The sequence below is a fragment of the Tympanuchus pallidicinctus genome, unplaced genomic scaffold (genome assembly GCF_026119805.1).
Source record: "Tympanuchus pallidicinctus isolate F22 unplaced genomic scaffold, pur_lepc_1.0 scaffold17, whole genome shotgun sequence".
Taxonomy (NCBI): Eukaryota; Metazoa; Chordata; class Aves; order Galliformes; family Phasianidae; genus Tympanuchus; species Tympanuchus pallidicinctus.
The window spans coordinates 4,240,768-4,262,591 of NW_026294690.1; the positions used below are offsets into that span (position 1 = coordinate 4,240,768).

A 21,824-nucleotide genomic window follows, 5' to 3' on the forward strand; every position below is an offset into this window, starting at 1 on the left:
TGTAGCTGGGAGATAGGAAGGGCAGAAGAAAAGCACAAGCGCCAGAAGAGGAACCTGGAGGAGAGCCAGGAAACACAGCTATAAAGAGATTTGCTCTCTGTTTGAGGCTTTAGGAGCAATGGATCAAGGATGACCCAGTTTAAGAGCTTTCTCATCAGAGGTATTGTCATTGGCTTTGAGTAATTTACATTCCTCCCAAGAGTTTTGGTTCATTTTCTGGTCAGGGTCTGTCTATCGGAAATTCTCTAGAGACTTAGCATCAATTTTCTTCTATTTTGGGGCTTCCTCTTGGGTTGCACTAACTATAAGGTTTCAAAGATTTACAAGGAGTACAGGTTGGGCAGTCTTTTCTCTTTAGTTCAGTTCCAAAAATAAGTGCTACTTAAAAGTCTCCCAATTTTTCTAAAACTCTCAGGGAAGAGAACATTCTTAATCTGTGCCTTAACATGTGCTCTAGAAGTCCACTTCCTAAAGTAGGCTTTTAGACACACAAACAAAGGTTCTTTATGTCTATAAGCTTCATTATATGATCCCACACCTTAATAAATGTTCCATGTGCTCTCTAAACACCATACTGTGTGGAAATTTTTGGAGTGTTTTGGTTTGAGGTTGTAGTGTGGCTCATTCACACATCAGGCTTGCAAAGCTAAGCAGTGGAATTTTCCCAAGGAGAGAATCTCTACTTTTCATCAATCTGACTAGTTGGGTTGATCAGAGTTTTCTCAGCTCTCAAAACATTGTTGCTGGTCTCCCAGCACTGTTTTTGTTTCTGTTTTGTTTTTCCTGGGTGCGGGGTGGGGAAATTGCAGAAGGGTGTTTTTTATATTCCTTCAAGTTCCGGGAATCTCTTTAATTTAAAAATGAACACATCAGTTTTGTGAGTATGCAGAAACGCTTCAAAAGGTGAAACTGAATGGCTCAAGAGCAGAGTTAATTCCAAATGCAGTTACTTATAATTTATAACCTGACTTTTACTTTAATTTTGCTTTTGAAAAAGTTCAAGTGAAATGTCTTCTCATGCAGTGTGATTTCAATAAGTTCTATGAATAAATAACACAGTTGTGGTGAGATATCAGTGTTACTACCTTACAGTGGTTCAGGTAAGTCACAACCAAAGTAACTGCATGGCAAGAATGCTTTGTAGTCACTGAAACACGTGGATATTGCTCTGTTTGTTATACCTTAGTATCTGTGCAGACAAGCACCTCACGAAACAACTGAGATTTGTACAAGTAATACAAAAGCAACTATCTGTATCTTTTCCTTAATGCGTTAAAAGAGAAAGCCAATTTTTTACCTGCTGTGGAATAGTGTAAAGAAGTCCTGAAGTCCAAATCCTGATGATTCTCTATAGGCAAGATCATATATTTGGCTGCTGTGCTGTTTTATACTCTGTATACGTGCAGTAAATGTTAAATTCTGCCAGCTAATCAAATTGGATACACTCATTTTCTCTCTGGAGCTCTGGAGATCAGCATTCTGAGTATAGATTGCTGTGCTATTAATAGCTCACAGGAAGAAATTCTTCTTTTACAGTTTAAAAATCAGTTCAAAGAAATGTCTGCAATGGCTGACTTTGAAGCCTTGGGCAGATTTTACGTTCATGGACATTGGCAAGTTAATTTGACTATTGTTGTAGATACCTATCTATGCCAGCCAGAACAGTAGTATGAAGAAAGGAGTCTAGGCCCCCACCTGGGAGCTTTGCTTTCACTGTTCGTGGAATCAAGAGAAGGATGTAGTAGAATATACGAAGAGGGGAAAGCAGCGGATTGAAATGTGAGCTACAATTACCTGTGCTAGCAGAATTATCTCCTTTCTTAGGGGAAAATTGCATAAACTGTGGTCATCTTCACCAGAGAAAGACACAACGTTGAGAAGATGGGATCTGTCATGAAATGACCATTCAGAGGAACAAACTCTTATAGAAAAAAGAGTATGTTTTCTTCCCTTCATTAGCTTCTCTTTCTCTAATGATGTATGATATGTGGATCTGCTATTGACTTTAATCCTTGGACTTTGCCTAGGCATTTCCTGTGAGAATTGGTAGGACCAAATCTGCCTCCAGAGTTCAGCTACAACAGGGCAGAGCAGGGAGAGAATCCCACTCCTCTTTCCTGTATTTCCAGGCATAAATTGTTTATTTGTTGGATTAATCACTGAAGTTACTGACATATCAGCAAAGTCACCGCTTGATTTATTACTGCTGATTTTGCATCATCCTGAAAGGTCACAGCCTGACTCACAGAGTGTGTTTGTGAGGCTGGAAACAACAAAAGCAGTACTTCTTGTTGTGAGAAGAACTCATGGAAATTTTCAAAATGAGAAGTCTCGCCATGTTCCATGTGGTGATGGCTTTGCGTGGCTGGTTTTGTTTTATTACTTTCTTTTTTCCAAAAACACAAAGTCTGCCTAACTACATCACGCTGCATCGTGTAGGGCAGTGCTGAATGGAAGCTGAAGGGTAAATTAGCAAATTTCTGAAATGACAGAGGAGTGGTTCAGAATGAAGACATCTGAAATAGCATGTTTTAGATGTCTACAGCGCAGCCTTTAAGAGTGGAAGTTCCTTTTGCATGTATGTGGTTGATTATTCTGAACCCTGTTCATAGCCTCTATTCAGACAGCCACATCTGTATTATAATAAAGGAAAATATACTCTCCTGTGTTATTTTCCCCTGGACTATTCTGCTTTCTTGGTTTACGAGAAAGGTTTTCTCAAAGCAAAAGAGAGCAAATTATGTACGTGAGTGTACTGAAGGGCTCTGCTAGAGACTCACCTGCCAGCAGTGGGAGTCCAGAGGCTGCTGCATGTGTTGGCTTCAATGGAGGAAGCCAGCTGATGCTGATCAGAGGTGCTGATGGCTGCTCCTGTGTCAGGAGATAAGTCCTAATTTACGTTTTCTTAACTCTGCAGTTCTATTACTTTGGTTTTCAAATTTGATGTTTTAATGTCAGTATATAAACAGAATAACAAACCCCAGCAATGGGAACAATGTCAGGAGCCATTAATGACCTGAGAAAATGTTTGGTAAATGAAAGTAGTGTAAATTAAGGTGTAACAATGAGAGCAAGAGGAAAGGACTTTGCTGCTGTAAACTCTGTAACAATGCCCGTGGTGCATTTTGAATACATACGTTTTCTTCTGAAGAAGCTAATATTGTGAGGTTTTCTGTACCCTTAGCAGGAGCCCTTTTGAAAGGAAAAGGAAAAGGAAAGGCCCTTGCTTTAATCTCCAAGTATTGTTAATTCTTTCCATTATTTCCATCCTCACTCCTTGCTGTGTGCTCTGCCCACCACCTCCACCCCACCCCCACAGGAAAGAACCAAAAGTTGAGGATACTACAGTGGATCAGTGGAGAACAAAGGTTTGACTTTAGGCTGAGAACTTTTTAACTACTCAAAGCTTTTTTTTTTTTCCTGAGAGCAAAAAACCCAGTTTTTTATACTTTCTTTTAACTAACGAGAAGGAATATAATTGAAATAGTTTCTCATCATTATGTTTTAAATGTAATGCACAAACCATATGTTGTTAACCCCTTATCTTAATATTTCAGGAAGCAAGAGATTTGAGCTTTGTGTTTTCCTGATTTAGAAAAAGTATCACTGATTCCACCTTGAATAGCAGGACACTATCAGAAGGACTCTGCTTGCACAGTATTTGCTCAAACTGAGTAAACAGTTTAAAGATAAGCAGCTTTTGGCTATTAAATGTAGCAGGCGTGTGGCTGACACAGCTTCATGCTGACAGATGCCTTTGTGTCTGTCTTTGTGATGGAGAGCACACAGATGTTCTCTATGACATTTTTAAAAAAACTGCTGCTTAGCAAAATAAAATGTAAAATTAGAATGAACAGTGCAGCAGTGAACAGTATAACTGGTCAGCCTACCCAGCAAAAGACTGTCTAATGTCAGTGTAGTGAAGCGTGTTCTTACTGGTATTCAGTAACTGCTTCATCATTACTTAAAAATAGCCTACGGAAAAAGAAATTCTCCTTTTCTGCCTCTATTAAAATATAAATGGATGCTAATCTGAATACCCATGTATGACTAGTTCTGTGCCAACCATTTTTAGCAGGGAGGCATGTCAGTCAGATATAAATGCTGAAGTGATACCCCAGTTTGCAGCCGCAAAAACTCCTAAGTTAGTGTACTGCCATCTGATGAACTGGTCTCCTTTGTGATTTCCTTTGTGACCAAGGAAAATATGAGAAATCCATATTTAATGTTTCTTAGAGATGCTGCTGGCACACGGATGGAGGCCGCCTGCACTGCAGTGTTGTCCACTTCTGGCAGCGGAGCACACAGCACATGGGAGGAGCTTGAGCTGCAAATGGTTGGGCACCCAGGCGTGGTGCCCTGGGCATCTGGTCAGGGTGTGTGTCCTGGTCTCAGTCAGAAGCAGCGTATCTGGAAAGCTGCTGCTCTTCTTTCATCTGGAATAATGGGTGTTGTCCACGTTAAGCACAAAGCATGTAAAGAGACTTCAGCAGTAATTGTGGTGAAACATCTGGTTCCCTTCATGAATTCTACCACGCTGGTCTGGGGAGAGCTGTCTCTTTTCAGTCAGTTTAGTGGTGTGGAAACTCCTGAGGAGAAGGAAAATCCTGCTAAGTGATATTCGGGAGCATGGAGTGTATCAGCAAAGAGACCAAGAGCATTGCCCCAGATGATGGTGCTTCCCTGTCACAGCCCAGGGGAGCAGGCAGAACCAGCCTGCAGGGGTCCCAGCCTGGCACCAGCAGAAGAGTTATTGTGCTGCTCTGCTCACGAGAGTGTGCCTTCATATATTGGTGGTTTTTGAAAACGTGGTGACCACATTTGCCAAGTATTAAACATTTCTGCAAGTAAAAATGAAACCTGATACCAAGTTAATCTATGGACAAACACTAACTGCCTTTCCTCATTGGAGTTGTTGTGTGGAAGCCCACAGACTAAGGAATTCAAGCCTATTTCTGAACTAAAAGTTTGAGGGCTCTGCAGAAGATTTCCAGCTGGCACAAGGTGCTCGTCCTACCATTTGAAGGTCAGATAAAATGTAAAGGACCATATTTCTCCTCAGACTTCTTTTAATTAAAAGAAAAAGAAAAAAAAGTTTAGTTTATTACATTTTAGCCTCCGTTTTTGCAATGGCTGTTCTATACTGGGCTTAGTCTTCTGCAGCTTGCTTTCAGCCTGTGCTGAGGGTGCTATGAGACCTGAGTTTGCTGTAAACTATTAAATGTTTTGGAGGAAATCTCAAATTAGAGAAGTGGGGAAAGGAGTGATGTCTGTGGCTTTAGATCCAGGATGACAAGATCTGCTATTCTTTGTTTCTTTCTACAGAAATGACGGTGTTTCCCTGGGACAATTGTTGGGCAAGATTAAGCTTGAATACACTCGGGAAATTTGCTGCAACCAAGAGGTTGAAGGATGAGCACCAGTGGGCACGCCATGTACTGAGGTGAGTCCAGAACTGGACTGGTGCTCAGAAGACTATGGTTATAATCCTGGTAGCCACACAGAGAGAGGTAAGTTGTGCATACCCAGTTTTGCTGGCTCTCTGAAACTTACTCCTCCACCATCATTAAAGTTCAGATGAGTCTCTTTCAAGGCTTGTGCCCTGCAGAAAAATATGTGTATTGAATATCACTACTGGTGTGCAGCACTACCCCTATGAGCCTCCCAGCACCTCTCCCACAGGAGCAGAGCATACTCCATTGAGCATTTGTTTGCAGCAGCACTCCCCTGTGCACCTGTGCAGATGGTGTTGTTGCCTTGTGTGGTGTCAGGAGAGCACCAAGTGAAACTGAGACAGCTTTGCCTGAAGAACAAGGCAGCTGCTGTGGAGCTACACGTAACTGTAGTTTAAAAATAAGCAATGAAAGTACCTACCTTGAATGTCTTATCTCCAAGAAAAAGCACTTGAGCTAGTTGTGCATCAGAGAGGGGCAGAATGTTCCCATTACTGGAGAGGTTAAAAAGTACTGTTATTAAATTGGTCTGTTTTCTGATGTGGGTCTTTAAGGGATAAAGTCTGCTTCATCACATTGCATAGTCCAGCTTTGCAGTAACTTTGCTATGGAAAGAGATGGGGACATCCTTAAGATGCTGTGTGTAATGCATACTTGGATCTGTATCCATGCCAGATGAAATGGAAGCTTCCGCGTACCAGGAAGATGCAGACAAGTTTCCTTTTTCACTGTTCCTCAAGAAAGGTCTAAAGATAGCGGTGAATGTTCTCAGCCAAGCAACAGTGTGCCAGCTCTGGTGATCAGAGCTCTTACACAGCATTTAAAATACGCCTCATCCTTTTTGCCAGGATCACATTAAGCAACACTGCATATTGGTATGGTGTTTGGATACTGGAGACATCTTCATTCACGTGGCCATTGTGGGTCATCTGTTTTATAATGTAAGCAGTTGTTAAAACGTGTGCAGTGGGTTTGAACCTGGATGTTGCCAAAAGGCTTCTGAGCAAGCCTGAAAAACAGTTTTGCATCCTTTCTCTTTTGACTGATTTGGCTTCCTAGGAACAATTGGATTTGTTCCCACTCTTAGCAGTCCCCCCACACCCTTCTGTGAGCATTCAGCCCAGCTGCAATGACAGTCCAGCTGCTGTTTGTGAAGCAGCTTCTGAACTGGTGATTACAGCTCCAAGTACAGTGATGAACTGGTTACAATTTTGTGTTTTGTGCATGTGCCAGTTTTAAAGTCTAGCAGTTCAGTTACACTGTGTAGTAGCATAGCTGCTTTATGAGCAGCTGAGCAGTTGCAGCAGATCCCTGCTGAGCTCTCTGCAGCAGTGGCAGGAGTCTCTTCAGCCATCTGACTCCAATATGCCTGCATTCAGCACAAGCCATGGAGGTATCAACACTTGAGCTTGGTACTGTTTTTAAGCTCCATTTGCTGCTTCACTTGTTCTTAGTTTTAAAAGAAATAATACATGTTTTGGTAGGTCCTTTCTGCCCTACTGGGTAAGCACAATCTGCTGGATAGGCTCAGCAGTCATTTTCCAGTGACTCTGTTAGTACAGGTTTGACAAGTAAGTTATACATGCCTCTTTTACCATTGTTGTGTCAAGCTATCATTATCAATTTACCCTCTATATTTTATTTGTATATAAAGTTCATTTTCACAGCTAAAGCAGCTTGAGATGCATAGAAATTGTATTCCAGAAAGGTCACTGACTGAACTGTATGGAAAGATCTGAACTCAGTCCCTCATGTATCTGTTTTGTGAAATGAAAATTCTGGTTTCAATTCAGGGCAAGGCAGCAGCACAGCTGGATACTGCTTTTCATTTTGCTCACAGAGAAAGATAACCCATTACAAATCATGTAGGACTTGCTTCATACAAAACATTTATGTAAACCAGTTTTCTGGGCCGTGGAGCTTTGCTTTTGTGTCAAATTACAACATGCTGCTAATTAGAAAAATAACTGATAAGAAAACAAATTAGTCTGTTCTTCCTTTTGCTGTGTAAAAAATAGAACACAAGCTACTGACCAGAAAGATAGCAATGCTGCTTGTCCTGTTTCATGTAGTCCCCAAATTGTTGATGTAGGGATAACTTTTTTTCCTAAAAGGAAACCAGCTCCCTTCAGAAAGCAGACTGAGAGGCGTATGAGGCTTGTTGTGGTTGGCCTCTCTCCCAAAAACTCTTAAAGCGTGTACTTAGGCTTCTTTCCATGGATATTTAGAGAGGGATGGTTTTTCAGATGTGTTAAATGAAACTTCATGTGTTCCTAAGCAATCTTCTCCCACTCCCCAAAATAGTCATTTACTTTAACACAAGTCTTTGTCCTTCAAGCCGGTTAGACATTTCAAATAGAACAGTAACTTTTTATCTTGTTATTTTTAAGGGATCCTTTTGGAAATTTGGTGATACCTTTGCTACATTCAGAGCTGAGAGACCCTTGCCTGAGTCAGCTGAACTTTCCCAAAATCAGGTACTTACAACTTTCGCCTTTAAAGTTTAATAATCTGTGGTCAAATGGCTGATTGAAATGTTGCTTATCCACATCAAGATCATAGCTGTTATCTGCATTTACAATACAGCTGTTGGCTTTAGGAATTAATTTCCACTCTCTAGATAACACCTAAATTTGAGACAAAACAAAATGAAGGGAAATGAAGATGTTGGTCTTTTCACAAACAGTACAGAAATGTTTGACTAGCTGCTGTTGCCTAAACTCTTCAGGATCTGCTGCTGGTGAGCAACACTAGGAACACGAGCAGCTGCCTCAGCCCTGTAGGGAAAGCAATACTGGGCAAACAGTCAAGGACCTGATCAGAGGGAATTCTGCCAGCAGTGCATTCAGTGCCCAAGATGTGCTCCCAAAGCTGCTGGTATTTGTGCCCATCACTGCAGAGGCAGCACCAGGTTCTCTTTGTAATTGCAAAGAGTTTTTCTTGACAAACTCCGTAACTGGGGAGGGATAAAGAAATAGCCCTCTGTCCATTCAACAACAGGGTAAAAGAATCCCAAATGAGACGAGTTTCCTCAGAAGGAAAAAAAACAGGACAGGAACAGTAGTTTGTTTCTGGTTCCAGCTCATGAAGTATAGAAATCGGTTTCCTTTCTTACCAAACAATACAGAAGAGTTTGTACACACCTGTGATTTAAGAGCACTTTATTGTTCTTTAAGGCTACTTTTAAGTACAAAAAAAAAAAAAAAAAAAAAAAAAAAAAAGATGGCCTGCCAACCCTTTTTTTTCTCCAGGTGAAACAAGGCCACAAAAGAATGGTATATTACAGATTTACAAACACAGAGAGAATCTTTCAAACTGAACTGTAGTTAACCTGGCTCTGTGAAGAAACTTCACCACGTCACGATGGTGAGTTCAGTTTAGTTTCCTTCCACCTCCCCCCAACCCTTTGGCTTTCATGGCATTATTGTCTTTAATATATGTTTTACTGGACATATCACATTAAATCTTTATTGCCCTCAAATCCATTTACCTATCTCAGATAAGTAAATGTAACCTTGTAAAACAGTTATTATTGAAAATATTAGCTTTAAAAACATTATTTGTGTTTACAAAGAAATATAGGAGTCACATTTTCCACAGAGTCCATCTACAGTATTAGTACTTTACTGTTATAATGCTCAGTAGCCTGTAGCAGTAACAAACTAGTGGCTATTAATGCTAATGCAGTGTTCTCATAGAATAACTGTGTTCCTGCACTTTTATTGTATTACAGACAAATCTACAACAAAAAAAAAGATCAACTTTTTTCTCCAAACAAAAAAAAAAAATGAATGATTACAATAAAGGAAAGGGAAAAAATTAAATAGCTACATATCATTAACAAATTAATTGTTCCTCAAAAAATACCTACAAATTTCTCTGTACATTCTTTACGCACAGCGTAACGATGGTCTTAAAGTTACCTATATAAAAAAGTGTTTTTTAACAATCTTCCTACAGAGAGTAGGGTACTGAATGCCAAAGCAAGGAAGCGTTGACTACCCAGTAAGATGGAAGTGAAATGTGTAAAACTGGGGGCTTAGGGGTTTTTTTGTTTTTTTTTTTGTTGGTTTTTTTTTTTCCTTTTTTAAAAAAGTTTTTCAAAGAAAATTGAGCAGCCACCTCTCAACAAGTCAGAGCCAATCTCCTGATCTTTCTACCCTGCACCTCTTCCAAATTAAATAGCTTAACTTTAAAAAAAACAAAAAAAACCCAAAAAACCAAACAACACCAAACATAAAAGCCACAATGGACCCAATACTGTAACACAGTCCATAATACATCACGTGTAGTTCATCTTCCAACTAGTTCTAACTTTTTACACTGAACCAATCCTTTCAGGTAACCCAGTATAAAAACGAAGGCCTAGTTGCAACTGTACTGGGAAGATGGAATGTATGGGGAGAGAAGTTATACGTAACAAGGAGAAGCGCTTCGTACTAGCACAGCGGTGGGATTTATGCCTGCCTCTATTGCCTAATTTCTAGTTAGTAGCTATTAATACAATAAATGCAGTAATACCTGTATAAAGTTCTCTAATGGAGGAATGTATGCTGCAACTTGGCATAGGTTTATGAATAAGCTTACAAAAATCAAAGATCGCATTTCACAAACTGTAACAATCTGTTGTCCAGCCAAGATACGCAACGGTAGCAGTTTCTGCAGCTACTTAAAGGTGGATTACACAGACTTAGTTGTAGGAAGCAAGTTCTGCTAAGCAGACAGGGCTGCAGACAGAAACGACGACTCAGCCGTGCGCAAAGCTATAGCATCCTGTACCACGCATCATCTACTTCTAACCTGCTTCGTTTGAGGCCTGTCCTGAGGCTGTCCTCTTTTGCTGGCTGCTACTAAAGTGAATATCAAATACAAATATCATAGAGTACAACTGTACCAGCAGTAAGTATATCTAGGATTGTTACTGACAAAAATAAACTAATTCTGAAGAAAAGCTAATAAGTATTATGATTCTTACTGTCTATACATTAATAGATACCAGCTATTTTTCATAAAACATGCATCGTTAAGCACTATTGAACCCTCCAACCTCAGCTCTATTCTAACAAACTGCAGTGTTTAGGAAAAAATGCCCGTGTTCTGTAAATTATGCAGTCCAGTTGCAAGCACTAAGCACCTGAAATCTAAAGAGAGAAAGACCTATAACCTGTATGAGACTTCCCCTTCCAAAGCTGTTTTGCTTTAAGAAAAATCAAACTGATAGAAATGTCATCCTTAAACCTTTTTTTTTTTTTTCAGCAGTTTGCCCTCAAAATATTAGCATCTTTCCAGGAAGTTGCTATGCAACTTCAGTCCTCCTCCAATAGTGCAAATCATACATGACAGTTCTTTTCAAGTATATACATACAAAATTACTTCACAGAGGGAGAAAAGAAAAAAAAAAAAAAAAAAAAAGGTAATGTAAGCAAACCAGACAAATTCTAGTCTCAAGAAGCTAGTAAAAGCAAAAAGCATTTGGGTCAACCAACTACGTGTAATGGCTTTTGTGGATTAGCGTGCATTTTTTTTTTTTTTTAAGGGGCAGCAGATTTGCATCAGAGGTTTCTTTGGTAACTGAGGCAGGAAAAAGGATGCTACATCATATGAATCTTTATGAAATAGTTCCTGCTATCATCTTTAAGGGCACCCTTTTACAAATAAAAAGTGAGTACGCAAAACACGTGTTGAAAACTAATCTCCCCTCCCCCAACACTATTTTAAGCACTGTTCAAAGCTCAGTCAAACCATGCAAATTCACAAACATAACGGTCCTCTCTTCATGAGACAACAGAGGGCGAGTGATTATGATTGACCATGTGGGAGGATGGGGAAGACTGGCCCCGCCGTGAAGCAGACTCAGGACTGCTCGACACTCCGTCCTTCGCGGCTTTAATCTGAAGCCATGTATCCCCAAGTGCTTTGGCAAAGTGGTCATCGACTGATCCTGTGATGGACACAGAGTTTGCCACTGGCTCAGGCTCCTTGTAATTCTTGCCAAGGCTTCGGCGGAAGTGCTCTTCCACCACTGGGTCACAGGCAGTGGTAGCTAGATGGGGAAAGAAGGCAGAAAATGCATTGTGTCAGTGCAGAATGCTGGCACCAGTTACTGGATGCAGGATCCTTGTTTTCTTCCCATTTTCCCATCATCTCAGCATAAAGCCAGCCCTCTTCACATCGTTACAGAACTGGTAATGAATGGAGCGGGGAAGATGATGAAAGGATTTTAAATAGAAGTGGAACTATTTTGCCTGTGACCTGCACTCGTATTTTCTATATAATTACAGTTCCCCTTCAGTTCGAATTTTTATATAGCTACAGTTCTGATTCTGCTCTGGGAGAGAGCTTCCACAATGCCACATGGGCTTAAATGCAATTAAAGATGAAAACAGTTCATTACAATCAGCTCCCAAGCCCACTGCTAACAGCCAGTTGTGCAGGGGACCCTGTTCTAAATTACAGCATGCCAAGAACTGGTGTCAGGACTTCGCCTTGCTTGACATGTTTGTTACAAAAGCTAGTCCAAAAAGAGCACAAATCATTATGTGTGAATTAGGTACTCCTGGTATTAAAGTAGCATAAAGCTATCACAAAAGGAATAAAGGACCTTAAAAATCTGATAATAATTTCTTAAAGAATTGCAATTTTACAATTTAGAAAGAAAAACTGTATCACTATTTATCTTTCCAAAGAATTTATTTTTTAAGTGTGGTATCTGTGCCATAGTTCTTCACGCGGCAGAACAGGTTTTACTGGTCCTAGAGTAAACGTGAGGGCTGTGCACAAAATGCTCTTCAGTGACAATTGAGAGAAACTGTTTGAAAACAACGTAATTATTCCCAAACTATTCCAAATCTGGTATGAATACAGCTGGGTTCTCAACGAAGCAGCTTTTCTAGAAAACCTCTAACATCTGAGATCTCGTAATTACTGATTTCTTCAGGAACATCACAGTTTATCCTCCAGGGTTTCACTTCAGCTTCTAATCCCAGTTTTCAACAATACAGTTAAAAATAAAATAAATCCTTCTGGGGGCTTTTGGGTCCCTTTGTATATCAGAGTGGCATTGTTACATGGACTGACGCTGTTTGGCTGATGAAACCGCCATGGACTTGAACCAAAACTCACTTTTTGAAATGCTGTGCGCTCAATCAAGGCATCAGCAGGTAAATGACTAGATAGGAAAAAAAGCTGTGCTCTCCCCTAGCTACTCAGTAAGAGAAAGCAAAGAGAAATAGCCAAGGTTTCTTAGTAATTACTGTATGAAAAGATTTCATGAAAAGTACTAATTGCACAGAGGGTAGAAAGCGCCTTCCCTGGGTTGCTATAGCAACTGCCCTCCAAAGCTTTTTTGTGCTATCCCTGCAGAGAAAGGTGGAGGGTTTGTGCTTTGGAAGAGGATTTGTATCTACAGGAAAAGATTTTGTTGCTGTGGCTGAATCATAAACAGCTACTGCTGAAAGGCTGGGAAGTATGGCACATACAGTAAGAGCATGCTTGGATTTGCTGGTCACGTCTGCTTGCTGTTTGTTAGACTAAAATAAATATAATGACTTGCTTGTCGATACTTCTCAAAATAAGAGAAAAGAACACCTCTCCCTAGTTTTGAAGTGGTATCTTTTATTCTGGCACAGCACTCACAGTGAGAAGATGTGCTGCTGTGCGAGTGCTCTGGGTAGAAAGGATACAGAACGAGGTGGCTGTTGCTTCTCCTCCTTTTATTCTGAGTAATACACAAAAAAAAAAGGCCAACACAGCTAAAGTTAGCGAGGAATCGTCGTTCCCCAGTTCTTATCAGGCAGTTAGTTAGAGTGCCGAGATGTAACTTACTGCTAGAGGGTCTTCTGTAGGCAGGCACTGCTGAACCGCAGCCACTGTGAGCAATGGGGCAGTGAGAGAGGTTGCAGTTCCGGTTGTTGGCAGAAGCACACGTGATGACGGACGGACGGTTCTAACGGGGGAGAGAAAAGGAAACCTCCGCTCAGTACTGGACATCATCTAACAGCAGTTCTTTGCGTCATCGCTGGATGATGCAAACATCACCTTTTTTCATTCTCAACCCATGCAAATGCCTCAAAAATGTATATTCATAAAATTTGAATTCCGCAGTGTGTACACAGTGTAAATATAAAATGCTCTTATTATAGTTGTTTACCATAGCAGTGTTACACTGAAACAAGGCCTTAGGAAAAGGAATGGCTTCTTCCCTGAGGTACCTAAAGGTTTGGAACTACACGTGCTTTGGATCATGGGTATGCTTTACCGTGTGAGAAGTGCATTCTGCTGTACTCAGTGCAAGTTAATCAAGTGTCCAAAAGATTAAGAGAATTAGTGTAATTAACACAGTGTTAATTTTTCATCCGCTTTATAAATCCCTGCAGCAAAATCCACAAAAATCACTATTTTACCTACCATGTACAAAGCAGCGTAGCACTACATAATGAAAAAAACTTTTCTGTTCTTCAAGAGCAAAAAAGAAAGGAGAACAGATGAGCTTTCAAGGGCAGGTTTAGTGCTATTTGTATAGGCACAACCAGAACAAATGCCATTCACATCTTACTGCATGGACAGCAAAGTCAAAAAGCAAATAAAGAAAAAAGGCTATTTATTTGCATTTCTCTGTAAGCAGTTCACACATGGCACTTTTTGTTTTAACTTACTTAAGGGCAAACATTATGTGCATCTGTGGAGCAGTTTAAGAAATGTATACATGCTTCTTCAGACATGCAAGATATGAGCAGCAGAGAGAAGCGGTGGAATAAGGCGCTGCACAGATCCCCCAGCATGATTCTGCATGTGCAGGTGCACCGAGCAGACTGTGCCCATGTACATAAAAGCTGAGAATGTAAAAGCTGCTGCAACTGAATACCTGTACACCACCTAAAATAAAAGGTATGTTATCCTCCTCTCTGTCAGAGACATGCAGTAAGATAAAATCCCATTCAACATGCAACAAGAAAAATAAATTGTATTTTCAACGCACTTTCTTTCCTTTGTACCATCACCTCTGTGATCTTAGCCATTTCTTACCTCAACATCCTATTTCCTCAAGAAAGAAGATTGCAATCTAGCTCAAGATATCAAAAATAACAAAAAGAAGTGAATCTGCTGTTGGGTAATAGGAATCAGCCCAAGTCAAACACTAAAATAGAAGAGTGTCAGTGGTGTTAGCTGCCAAGCTGAGAAACAGCAGTCATGCTATCAAAGGGCAGCAGTGGCGTCACTGGCAGCCTGTCCCTTCCTCCTCTGTCATCACTGAACGCTGAGAGCAAAGAAGAGCTGTTCTGCACAGAGCAATAACTGTGTGAGCTGTGTGCCGAATGATGCAAGATGCCAGTGACACTGGTGTAAAACTAGGCATTCTGGCATGGCAAAATGTGGACCAGTGTATGCAGCAAACCATGGTAGAAATGCACATATCAACTACACACTCCAGTGGGAAAAGGCTTTGAACAAACTGCATATAAAAAAATCCCAGCCTCGGAAAGGTCATTTACTCAAAGTGTTTACCCTTTACAGTGCATCACTGGGGGGGGGAAGAGGAAGGGAAGGGAAGGGGAGGGAGGGGAGGGGAGGGGAGGGGAGGGGAGGGGAAGGGGAAGGGGAAGGGGAAGGGGAAGGGGAAGGGGAAGGGGAAGGGGAAGGGGAAGGGGAAGGGGAAGGGGAAGGGGAAGGGGAAGGGGAAGGGGGCACAGGTACAAAGTGTGTACGCAGGCCAGTCTAAGTTCTCAACACTACAGTTCATCATAACTCAACTATTGTGCTTCACCACTACGCCAAAGTGAGCGAGGAGAAAAGAAAGTCTGGCACATATGGAAACTGGTTTTGTATAACTTGCATCAAGATGCTCACCTCCAGCAGTTCTCAAGGAAAACAAATAAGTACAATGCAGAAAAAATAGCCAACGGCCAAAACTAAGAGAACAAATTAAAAAAACCCCAAACACTCCAGTGTATGGAACAATGGTATAGCATTACCAGAAATCATTATTTTGCTTTAGGAAAAACTGTTGCAAATAGGGATACAACTCTGATCTGGAGAACACGGTGATGCTTCTGACTAGCTAGGACAACTAAAATCACTGGAGTTTCTTTCACTTGGAAAATTTAGTGCATAAATTGATTAAAAACCTTTTCTATCCTACATCTAGCTGTTCATCAGTCCTAGCAGCATGAAGCTGGCACAGGGCAGGGAAGCACTCACCGATTGCCAATGGGAGCACATATAAATGCCCTCTATACATGCATTGCATCCGTTATTGCCTGACAGGTACCAGAGCCTCATTTAGCCACAGCAACACTGACTTAGCATTCCCAATTCAACACGTGTTCACAAGCTGAGCAAAGCAACAGAAGAAGTAGGATGGCTAAGAAATCTCTGACAGACTTGAACACTAGGAATTTAATTATGCACACTGAGCTGACATTGATTGTGTTTTTTAAAATACAGTTTGCCTGAAGAATGGTATCACCTACCTACTATAACTCACAATATGTTCTGCTTACGTCTGGGAAGTCCTCATTGTGTCTACAGCAAGGATTTCTACAGCCACCCACTTCCTTCTCAACCCAGAAGCCAATACCTGCTGCCGTTCCACAGAAGTCAGTGTAGGTGTGATGCCAACTGTTCGGGTTGCATCCATGCTGTTTTTGGTCAGTGCGAGAGGTTGATCCATCGTCAGACTTGGGATTGAGGCATACATGTGATTGGCATGAAGGCTCATGGTTGGGGCAGCAGCCCTCTCTATCGGGCTGCGACTTCTCTCTCTGTGCTCCTTCCGATAATCTCCATTGGCAGTCTTGTTTCTATTAAATGAACAAGAAAAAAAGTCAAAGAACTTAGTGGCTTTTAGGAGCTATAGCGACATATGCTACATTTAATCCCTTTAAGAAGTGTGAGGCAGTGCATTTTGCTTGGTTTTTGAGGAGGGGTACAGCGTCTCTCATGAGGTACCCTGGTCTATCGTACCACCTCCCAACAAAGGCAAGAAAATGATTCACACTTGCAAACTCTGGCAACCAACGTTCATTTTCAGAACTCTTAAGGATTTTTGGAATTTCTTAAGAAACTTTTCTAAATGCACTGCACTAAAGTAACAACTGATAATGGCTGGTCTTTGTTACAATCACCTCCTCATTTGGAATACTATTAATGGAACTCTGCCACCTAACACTGCAAAATTCTCTAAGCACTGCTGAAGCCCAAAAACTTGTTTAGCCGAAGGACTAATGGTAATGGTATGGGATGGTAACACATGGTATGGATGGTAACAGCAAAATTCAATGATTTAAAGCAGGAAGTACAATTTTCAGAGCAGAAAATGAAAAAGAAGCAAACACACATCTCAGAACCATTTAATTACCATTAATCTTCAAAAGAATAATTTCAAATTACTGCTGAACAGTAGATCTCAGTGGACACACTCGCATATAATCCAGCTTTCATTCAGTGTAACCAAAACAACACTGATTTTGTACTCACGTATGAGATATTTCACTTTACACCATGCTTCTTGGTGTCTGGGCACACATCTTCATTACTTCCTTGGCTCACTTCAAAGGCAGTGAGCCAAGGAAAGAAGCTGCACCCACACATCACTCACAGCCACCTGCCAAGCACTGGCTCAGCGTGGGTCTGCCCAGCAGGTGGGAACACACAGCTACTACCAGTGAGCACACTGCACCACCTCATGCATGGTGAACTGACACCTAGGAGCTCTGATGGACGTTAGGCAGAGAGGAAAGAAATAGATAAATGTTTTTCTAACAGTGGAAATTAAGGTGTATGAATACCATTCAATACTGAAACAAGTTACGGCTCTAAGTACTGCCTAATTCAGTGCTTGAGAGTCTCCCAAAATATGATTGCTAACAGCTGAAAGGGGAAAAGAAAAAAAAAAAAAAAAAGCCTGAGTGAGAGAGGGAAATAAAGAACCATAAAGCTTACTAACAAAAATGCTACAGAAAAATCTTGCAGGACTGTACAAGTGGGATAATTACATAGATTGATGTACCGGTTGCTTGCTCTATGCTAGTTACAAGCAGACAACAGCACTGCTGTGCCCACGCACCGATGGGGCAGCTCTGCCCAGGCTGCTGCTGCCCACACTTCTTTAATGCCTGATGAGATCATGTCAACTTTTAGCCTCAACAGCAGCCTACCCTGATGGATCCCACACATTAAACTACATGCTCTATTCAATATCCTTTCCTCACAGCATTTTTTGTTTATTTCCATTTAACTTAAAATCTAATAGCTTGGTCTGCTATTGCTTTAGTTCTTGCATTAGGTGAGAGAAAGCATCCCTTCCTGGCTTCATGCTATTCTTGATTATTCTTGCTTCTCTCAACTTTTTTTCTCTTTTTTTTTTCCCCCAGAACTGTCCCCATACCTGTGGCCCCTCTATACAAGAAATAGGAAAGCTCAGAATGAGGGTTTAGATCCCTCCTGTATTCAGGAACAGAACCTTTGCCGAATAATTCCATCTTCAGCCCAGAAGGGAACAATCAAGGGACAAATCGTACCATTTATTAACTGTTCAGATCCCTGCCCTGCTGGCTAGCACGTATCCCTTTTAATTAATTACAAAACAGTAGTTGTAGATGACTGGAATCAACCATAAAACCTAGCCTGTATGGTTCCACAGCCAGTGCTCGAGATGTCCTCTGAAAACCAAGTGCTTCTTGAATCCTCCTTTGGAGGCCAGATTTAGATCCAACAAAGCAGCACACACACCACCAGGAAACACATTCTCCCAGTGTTACACCTCGGTCCCCTGCCAGCTCTGGTACCATTTTGGCTCACAAGCCTACTTCACAGATTGGCATGCAGAAGAAAGCAAGTTTAGGATTGCACTGCTCTGAGCCAATGACATGCAAACGTGTGATTTAATGGCAGTACAACAGATTCTATATTTGAAGCACTGTAGCCTCATCTTAAATTACAGTACAGAAAACATTAACTGAGCACAGCAAACTCAAAGCAAGTATGGAACTTCATGAATAGCACACCTTTACAGGTTGCTTCTGTACCTGGACAGCAGCCCCTACATGGCTGCTAAGCAACAGATGAAAAGCCAGCACTGCAGGCAGGGTTCAGGTGCTGCTAACAGCTCATTCTTTTCTGCAGTGCAATATCTTTGGTGTTCACAAGCCAAATTATCACTGTTCAACTAAATATTACTTAGCTATTGTGATTTAAACAACAATTTGGAGATTAAAAAAACGAATACAGCTGGAGTAGATTCCTACTTTTCACTACTGCTTCAAATTAAAACAAAATAAATAAATCCCTGTTCAGAAAAAAATGTTGCTACACCAGGTTTTGGGGGGTTGGCTTTTTGTTTTGGTTTGTTGGTGTTTTTTTCTCTCTCTTAGAACTGGGATTTCAACTTCTTCATGCTGCATTCATAGCCGGGGGGAGGGGAAGGCTGTCAAGAACTGCTGATGAACAAACCTACTGGAACTTCCAAGCTTAAAACATTTATCATTTTGCACAATATTTCACTCTCCACATTAAACAAGGAGTCACAGCCCTAAATGTTGGTGAACAGGTAGTTTTGCCAAAACAAACAAACTTTTCTGCAAAGATTTTTGAAGAGGAAGGGATGAAGAAACTGGGAAAGAGGAGTCTGAAGGCAGGAAGTAGAGCACAGCTTCCCAAAGATACCTAAAAATTACCGAGTTATCTCAGTAACCTCTGCAGATCACACCCAGCCCTTTCTGTAGGCAAATAACTCCCTTCTCCTAAATTAGAACAACAGCTCTTCCGGACAGGGAACAATTTATACCCCGCTCTTCAAAAATCCTCTCAATTCATCCACCTTCAAACAAACAGTCCTGGCAAAAAAATGGCAAATAACTGCAGCATCGACTTTCACATCAGGTATTAATTTTTGTGAGCCTAGCTCACGATTTTGCAGCACTGTGTAGTAACATGAGAGCTCTGCCCTTGTGAAAATAGCCCAGCGCTTCTGAGTCCCTCCTGTTTCAATATAAATAGCAAATCCTGCAGACATCTGACTCCACTTGTAAAACAATTGTACATAAAAATACGCATGCACAGAGTATTCATTAATTCAACAGTTAAGCAATGTAATTTCAAAAGTAATTTTGTGTTAAAATGCCTTTATGCAACTGATAGTTTTCCCTTTTTTATTATTATTATTGAAGGAATTAATCTGAAAAATGTACTTAAATTTGCACTTCCTATCTATACAAGATGCAGGCAATTTGTAAATTAGAAATAGTTCTGTTCTTGCTAAAAATCCAGACCACAGGAACAGTATGAAAACTATTATTTTATTAACTTCTGTGAAAACAGAATGCAATGTAAATATTTCATTAAGATATTTTGTCTATTTTCCTTCCAAGTACAGCTATGACAATTCTGTTTTGGAAAACTGTTCTGTTCTTGTTCTGCTATTAGATGCTTTGTTTGCAGGGGCAATCAAAACACTGCATGTGCCTCAAGACAGTTATAAAAATCAATCAGTTTCAAAATGCCACATGTGCTGAGCAAGTGGCATCTCCTATTTAAAGGTAAGGATGTAAAATTCCACAGGTGGATCCATGTCTGACAAATAATTATGAAGTATGCTCTACAAGTTAATCCAGCTGTCCAAACTGCTGTATCATCCCTCAACTCCATTTTGTCTTAAACATCTCCACAGGTAAAACCCTGGAGTCCATCTTCAGAGGTGAATACACCAGTGCATCTCCAGTGGCTTGAAGAACAGCCATTGGCATTGGTGAGAACCTGAGCACCGCCAGGCCGTGAGGAGCTGTTGGCTCAGCATACACAGCACCCTCACAGTCCCCTTTGAACAGAGTTTTTCAAGCTACTTGCAGGTTTATTTGAGCAAAATTATACGTGACTCCAATCTTAAATTCATTTCTCCAGCACTTAAAAAACAGACATTGTTTTCCATGTTTCTCCCCAATGAATCATAACCGAGGCTCCGGCACTTACCAAGCATCATGTGCTCAGATGGATGTCATACCAAAACCACACACATCCTGACTGTTAGCTGGAAGTCTGCTGCAGTTTGGTTCTCAGTGTTTGTTAATTGAAAGCAACGTTTCAGCCTTCAGCAGGAAGTCGTTCAAAGGTAGCTAAAATGCACTGTTCTTACAGTCTTTTGTACAACCTTTAAACGCAGCTGCTCTGTTCACTGGCACAAAGTGGTGGTAATTCACACTCATCCTACAGGAACCGCCTAACGCTGCCAATTGCTTCAGGAAAAGGAAAAAAAGAGGCCCACCGAAAGGGGACAGTTTTGCTTACACTCACTTCCAGCCCTTAGATTCTAAAGGAACAGATGCCAAAAGTATTACTGTACCTCCAAGTGAAGAAATCACAGACGTTTCACACTCCCTTTGGCAGCAGCAGAGCTCTAACTTGAAATGGTTGTACTGTAGGAGCATGTTTTACTTGTAGAAAGAACAAGTATCCACGTGAGATGGTTTTCCTTATACTAACACAATATATAATATTGCCAACTGTAAGTTATTTCATTTGTGTAACTTAGTTCAAACTGATATTTTCTGCATCCTTTATAACACTCCTTTTTTGACATCTCCTACTGTACTTATTCACAAATACTTCAGCTTGAAAGATGACAGCTGCTTTTGTTCAAGACTAGTTCAGGACTTGTAACCCACTGATAGCAAGTATCCTCTTCACACCATGGGCAGCACTTCCCACCAAAGCTCTGTTTACATGCATTAACTCTGTTACTGTGAGGTAGCAAAGCAAGAATGTAAGAAGACTTTCAAAACCTAATGAATGACCCAGAAGGGACAAGTCCTACGCGGTCCTTAATCAGGATTTTTAAGCAATCTGAATTCCCTAAAAACAAACAAAACCTGAAGATACTAACTAGCAGTTTGCTCACTGAGCGTCAGCCAATGATCTGAAGCATTCATAACACGAACAAATAGACCACACAACCCAAAACACTCTTCAGGTCTACTGTGAAAGGCTGCCAGCTAACCACGTAGCCTGTTTCCATCCCATTCTCTTAGTAGCCCTTTCCTTTTATGGCATCCCCAAAGGCTTCCAAGTAGGCATTTTGCAAGAGATGATTGTTTTGCAAGAACCATTTCCTCCCCAGAATCTGGAGGGCTGATGGTTTCCTGACAAAGATGGAGAATGCTTCCCTTTTTTGCCACTGCTGTTATTTAAATGTTGTCTGTACAGCGTAACCCCAACTCCAGGAAACCTTTTGGGCTCCCTGAAAATCGTGCTCTGCCCAATGATAACGCAGACAGGCTTAGGGCGTCCTATCGTTGCCCTTCAAGCACTTGCAGCAGCTGCCCTACCTGCTGCTGTGGCTGCAGAGAACAGCTGTGGCTGACAGACTCCTTCAGAGCAGCA

General features: G+C 41.0%; 1 protein-coding gene across 4 annotated transcripts in view; it reads right to left on the minus strand.

Moving 5' to 3' along the window:
* Positions 1–8,599: 8,599 nt before the first annotated feature.
* The window catches only part of VGLL4 (vestigial like family member 4), a 79,926-nt gene continuing 66,701 nt past the window's right edge, over positions 8,600–21,824 (minus strand). For all 4 annotated transcript variants that reach the window (XM_052678354.1, XM_052678353.1, XM_052678355.1 and 1 more), the window contains 3 exons: positions 16,030–16,252; positions 13,278–13,398; positions 8,600–11,496 (listed from right to left, as the gene is read on the minus strand). In XM_052678354.1, coding sequence (XP_052534314.1) covers positions 11,228–11,496; positions 13,278–13,398; positions 16,030–16,252 — 613 coding nt within the window. In that variant the 3' untranslated portion in view covers positions 8,600–11,227. The remainder of the gene's footprint in view (positions 11,497–13,277; positions 13,399–16,029; positions 16,253–21,824) is intronic.